Genomic DNA, 6,000 nt, shown 5'->3' with positions numbered 1-6,000 from the left:
TCCGCACACACTCGAGCCATATGTCAAAATGACCTGTCAGAAATTCCTGCAAATTTGAATTTTCTCCAAAACACACTTTTGACTCCTCCTCCTACAGATTTTGTCCAAATCTCACAAAATTTTACAAAAAATGCCATAAATCACAAACGGAATGTCCGATCCATTCCAAATTTGAATCGCATGTCTCGGGTGGTTCAATCAACCAAGTTCCAAAAGCAATTCCATTTTCATCCATAGGGGTCGCCGCAAATGCGAGAAATGTAACCGTTTATCGCAAAAACATGATTTTTGGGAGATAAATTTCATCCGAAGTAGTTATGCATGATCACAGGGGTGACGTGACATTGTAATTGGCTGGCAAAATTAGCAGGAGGGGCCTATTGACTACTAGTTTATATTCATATTTGAATAGAAAAGAGAGGTCGCACACAATGCTTCGCGACGCATCGTGAGCTTGTAGATCAGCTATTTTCAAATGGTCGAAATGTATATAGGGTTGAAGTGGTTACAGTAATGTATGTTTTTCTAATCAAAATGTAAATTTCCAAAGTAACTAGTAACTAAAGTTTTCAAATAATTGTAGTGGAGTAAAAGTACAAATGTTGGCTCTGAGATGTAGTGGAGTAGATGTAAATGTATTAGAAATTGGAATACAGTCAAGTAAAGTACAAAAAACTCTAAAAAAGTGTACTTAAGTACAGTATTTGAGTAAATGTACTTAGTTACTTTCCACCACTGGGCTAACGGCAGGAGGATGAGTTAACAAAACGTCAACAAAGAGAGAAGTATATGACCAAGCTGTCCGTCTGATGACAAAAAAGATTACAAAAGAAAGGAGAGAGAAGTATGACTAAGACACAGAAGTGGTCAACGTTATCCTCAACTTCATATTGACATCTGTTGTCCAGGTCATATCTCACAGCAGGGCTGCAGGGCTGAATCATTCAGGCCGCGGTAGTCAAGTCATACACCCAGCCAGGCCACCCTATCCCTATACCCACACATGTGTACGTTTGGATTACAAGCCATAGAGTATAGACAGAGTTGCGACATTGAGGGGGCAGAAAACAGCCCGGTCACGTGGTTATGTACTCACACGAGCTCTATCGACTACAATACATTCCGTAAACTTCTGTATTTCATATCTCTGTATTTATGCCAAATATTGCGATATCAATACGTTATACGATATTACCGTTAAAATTTCATATTCTACATTTTAAGTGTTGCAACACTTATACATACACGCACGCACACGTGTGGGGATTGAAAAACCATAAAACCTGGGTGATCTATTCTATTCTAATATCCATCTGGAAATCCATATACTGTACATCATTCTTTCTTTCAGCCTTAGAATCGCTGACTCCAGGGAAGAAATTTCTACACGAGAAGAGGCTAAAAATTAAAGGTGAATAATATTTGATTTTGTGGATCACTGGAAGACAAAAAGGTGGAAATGGGTCAAATAGGCAGAGCACAATACTCAATATTTTTCCAGAGAGAGTGCAATAGACAATATTTCACTTAGAGGGCAGAGAAGCACGTTCAGGTCACCCTCGAGCTAACTTGCAAATGCATGGGTAACATCAGACCAGCATGCAGACCATATTTACATGAGTCTTAGTGAACTCTATAGAGTCTATTATGGTTATGTCCGAGTCATAATGAACGCTATATGGTTATGTCTGAGTCATAGTGGCAGGTGCCCTACACACCACCTAGGCATTATACAGTATAGGCAATTTAATATAGGGTGGGCACAGCTGATAACCGGGCAATTTTATGAAGTGGGCACGGGTAAACTGGGCTTATCAAGTGGACAGAATTGGGCATTTTAATCACATATATAGAATACTATTATTATTGTAGGCCTATCTATGACTATATTTTCTCGAACTGTTGTTTGTGTGATGAGAAAAGCCACGCAGAATGTTAATATTATGGACTTCACTGCTCATGAGCATGAGAAAGTCTTTGAATCTTGAATCTGCATATTGTATTGTCCAAAAGCACCTTTTTCCTACAAAGAAGCATTGATGTTGGTAGGCCACTCAAAATTGAGTGGTGAGGCACTCGACTGAATTTGGATAACTGCCCCACCAGTCTTGTGTGAATGACCCAGTTTAGCAGTAGTTGATGAGGTAATAATTACCTATTATGGAAACAAACACATGCATTTTTGATTACTTATTTTGCTCAAGTTTAGTTAGTAAAGAATTAACTACATCAAACATACATTATTTGAACAAAGGTGTATTTTGAGCTGAGAAAATGTGCAAATCATGCCTGTCCATCCGTCCGTCTGTTATTATTACACTGACTAAAAGCTTGGCTGGCGAGCTCTAGCACCATGCCAAAAAAAGTCTGTACATTAGTATAGGCCTACTGATTAACTGATTAGCTACAACAATGCCTCCATTGTTAATGAGTGAATAGAAATGGGTTTTATAATGTAAAACAGGGAATATGGCCATACTCCCATGCCACAGCTCTCCCAGAATAGTGCCCATGCAGTTCTCCCTCAAATATGCCCATGCAGTTCTACCCCAAATAGTGTCCAGTTCCCCCCAAATAGTGTCCAGTCCCCCCAAATAGTGTGTCCAGTTTACATCAAAATAGTGTAGTGTAGATTAGAAAATAGTGTTCTCCATCCATCATCCCTCTTCAACCGCTTATCCATAGTTGGGTCATGGGGGCAACAGCTCCACCAGTGAGCTCCAGACTCTCCAGAGCAACATTAGCAACTTCATTCTGGGGGCCCCTGAGGCGTTCTCAGACCATTTTGTAGATATATGGGGCTATATCTTGCGCCACCCCTTAACCCTTATCCCTAAACGAATTTGCAATGTTTTACTATTTTAAAATAGTTCAAATAGCCGATCTACAAGCTCACAATGTCTCAATGTAGATCGGCTAGTTGAACTATTTACTTGCGCAAGCAGACCGTAATGAAAGTAATGTTTTTTTTGTCCGGTGCTCCGATGCGTATGTCCCGTGGCAGCGTATGACGTAATGATTAATTTGTGCTTGATATGGCGTTGGTGTCAGATTACGTATACATGTATACATAGGGGCATTACCTTTAATCCATCTGACACTGAAACATATCATTATTACGTCACCATCGAGAGACAGTTATACCCTGGCATTGGTATTATAAGTATTATATATCTTCATCACGTACGGGACATATGCATCATACGCACATCTATGCACGGAATATGTTGCAGTGAAAGAAGAACCACATGCATATACTCACTATGCATATTTCGTTTGGGAAACCCAGCCATTATATTATTCCTTTCACAACAGGAGGAAGAGGAATACATAATCATGGTGAGTGGATTGCCTAATATAGATTACCACCTAAAATAATTCAATTTCCGGTAATTTGATTGATTTCATAGGGGGGAGGGGGGGGGGGGTCTTAATTTGCAGTTCTAATCAAGTATAGCATGAGAAGCCTGATGAAATTCATTTATTCTATTAGTTTCACTAGTTTTCTCAAAAAATCAAGTAAATTTACTCACTTTCTGTTGATGGTTGTCACCTGTATTTGGCGCCTCATCTGCCTATATATATCTTGCTCATATGGTTGGCTATTACTACAGAGAATTCACATGAAACAGTTCAGTCATCTGATATTCCCATCCATTATTCATCCTGCTTGGGGACACATAAATGATGGGCTCGTCTTCTCGGAGAGACCAAGGAACCCTACTATTCTCATGAGCAAAGAAAACGCCATGCCGTGAAACACCGACACAGCAAAATTGAAGGAGAGCAAACAACAAAAGTTAAGATAGGGTATCAAAGGTGCAGAAATTGTTGAAATAGTCTATACCTTAAGTGCTGCGACTTGTAAGCTACACTTCAAGTATACAACCCATGTGGAAAAGCAATGGGAAGTGGGGAATATAACAGAATATTGGCTATTAATTTGGGTTTCTTCCAGAAGTCGTCAAATTTGACACTGCACAATTAAAGTGTTTGTGGAGACACTGCATGCATAAGTGGCAGGCAGAACTGGAGAACTGCCACAGGTAATAACGTCAGAAACAAATGTGATGTGTGGAATACAAGCTGTATAGTGTTAGGAATAGCTGCACCATTTGAGTGAGTGAACTCCTATAAATGCTATCTACTGATGAGGACTGACATGAATTCTCAGAAAATAGATTGTGCCATTAGCAGCAGTGCTGCTTTGACACAATAGAAAGGAAAGTAGATTTAAGTGACATGCACACTTAATTGTGACACTGGCTATTTCGGTATAGACTACACTTACAGGGACACGAAGAGAAATTGCTTATCTTGTCCAGACTATAGTCAAAGTTTCAACACATTATAAGGTATATAGCCTAAATGGTGTTGAGACGAGAAGTTGGCTATCCTAAATTCAACACTAACTGAATTGCACTGTCATGTCATGCCTCATTCCATGATTAGAGGGCGCTGTAAACATTACAATCGTTTTACAGCTTTTATAGCATATTGTTTCTGACAAACTTCACTTCTTCTTTTTAAATTTTTCAGACATAGGATAACAAAACAACACAAAAATAAGGTGTGGTCAACCACAATGAATGAATGAATGGCTGTTGCATATATATTTATATATTATATATATTTATATAGGCCTTTATTATTATTATTATTATTATTATTATTATTAATAGTATTATTTGTTAAGTATGGCCACATATAGGCTATATATGCAGTCAGATTTGGTCATTTACTGTAGGCTATTATAGGTATAGGCATGTAGGCTAACTAAGTAAAAAATAAAATAAAATAAAATAGGCCTAAAGAATGTACAAATAATTGATTTGAGAACATCCTGTTTCTTAAACTTACCTTCAGACTAGGCTAGAAAATGGATTAAAGGCCTAGATGTCACTCAGTCACTGTAAAACAACACAGTCTGATATGATCGAAAGGTTCCCTATTGAGCCCTCCCTCCGCCTCTCTACATTTTCATCCCATGGCTAGGTGATTTAGCGCCGCCAGTCTCAAGCAGGTGTCCAACATGGCGATCACGGGGAGCGGATCTCTCACTATTTATCTGTCTGTTTTCGTGATTTCAGCGGCGTTTCTTCTGAAAGGTAAGTGTTTTGTTGTGCATAGTTGCTATATCAACAGCAAAAGCTCCAAAAGGACCAAGGAGAAGTTGTGGCGCGTTTGCGCGCGGGATGCGCACCAGCTTCTCTGAAATCACAGCATCACTTTCTTGGCTCTGATAGGCTATATGCCTGCCTTTACTTAAACATATCTGTAGTATGTTATTGCTCCATAGTATTGTATTGGCTAGATAGTTAGGGCACTTGTAGCTATACTGCCGTTTTGGTATCGGTATCGGTACCGTGGAAGCCTGGAAGGGCGAACGATCTTGATGCAATAAATGACGGACATATAGAACTGCTATAAAAAGTAGCGTAAACTAGGCAGAGAGTGCATCACATTTGCACAAGTAACAAAGTGTTGCAAGTAGCCTAATAGTATGGATAAATCGAGGGCATGCTGTTGTTTGTGTGCAACTGCAAAAGCTAAATAAGCTCTTTGGAAACGGTTATGATGTTACACGGATTTCGCTTGAGGGCTCCTATCTCATGGTTTACAGTTACAATTCGATCGGTAGACAAATCTCTGAAGTCTGACTGACTGCACTTCAGGTGCGCTGTAGAAAAACACGCAATGCAGCTATGGTCTCACACAGTGTCCTCTGCCCGCGGTGAGCGGAATTAGCCCCAGAACTGCAGCATCTATGCCAGTGTACTGAGTGTAGCCTACAACCCGCAGTCTTCACTTCTGTTGTCAGTAGCCCTATAAGCTTGTGTTGATTCGGACTGGACGAAAGGGCTTGCTATACTACTAACAACTGCATGAACCGCAGAACCGGTGGCAATAACGTCGTGGCCGATGTATGCATTTCATATAGTCCGATAATCCTGTCTTTTGACTGTATAGTGAATAGTTGCATGCTCCATAATGTTTTAG

The 6,000-nt window shown here is 39.7% G+C and overlaps 1 protein-coding gene across 3 annotated transcripts in view; it reads left to right on the top strand.

Annotated features, from left to right (window-relative positions):
• Positions 1–5,004: 5,004 nt before the first annotated feature.
• The window catches only part of cadm1b (cell adhesion molecule 1b), a gene marked incomplete at its 5' end in the record, with an annotated part of 166,983 nt that continues 165,987 nt past the window's right edge, over positions 5,005–6,000 (top strand). For 2 of the 3 annotated variants that reach the window (XM_083773606.1, XM_083773604.1), the window contains one exon: positions 5,005–5,108. In XM_083773606.1, coding sequence (XP_083629732.1) covers positions 5,033–5,108 — 76 coding nt within the window. The remainder of the gene's footprint in view (positions 5,109–6,000) is intronic. The other variant, XM_083773605.1, reaches the window with a different exon arrangement.

This window comes from Protomyctophum parallelum (genome assembly GCF_964188405.1).
Source record: "Protomyctophum parallelum genome assembly, chromosome: 9".
Taxonomy (NCBI): Eukaryota; Metazoa; Chordata; class Actinopteri; order Myctophiformes; family Myctophidae; genus Protomyctophum; species Protomyctophum parallelum.
The sequence above is the reverse complement of the archived record's forward strand: the minus strand, read 5'-3'. Positions and strand labels throughout refer to the sequence as shown.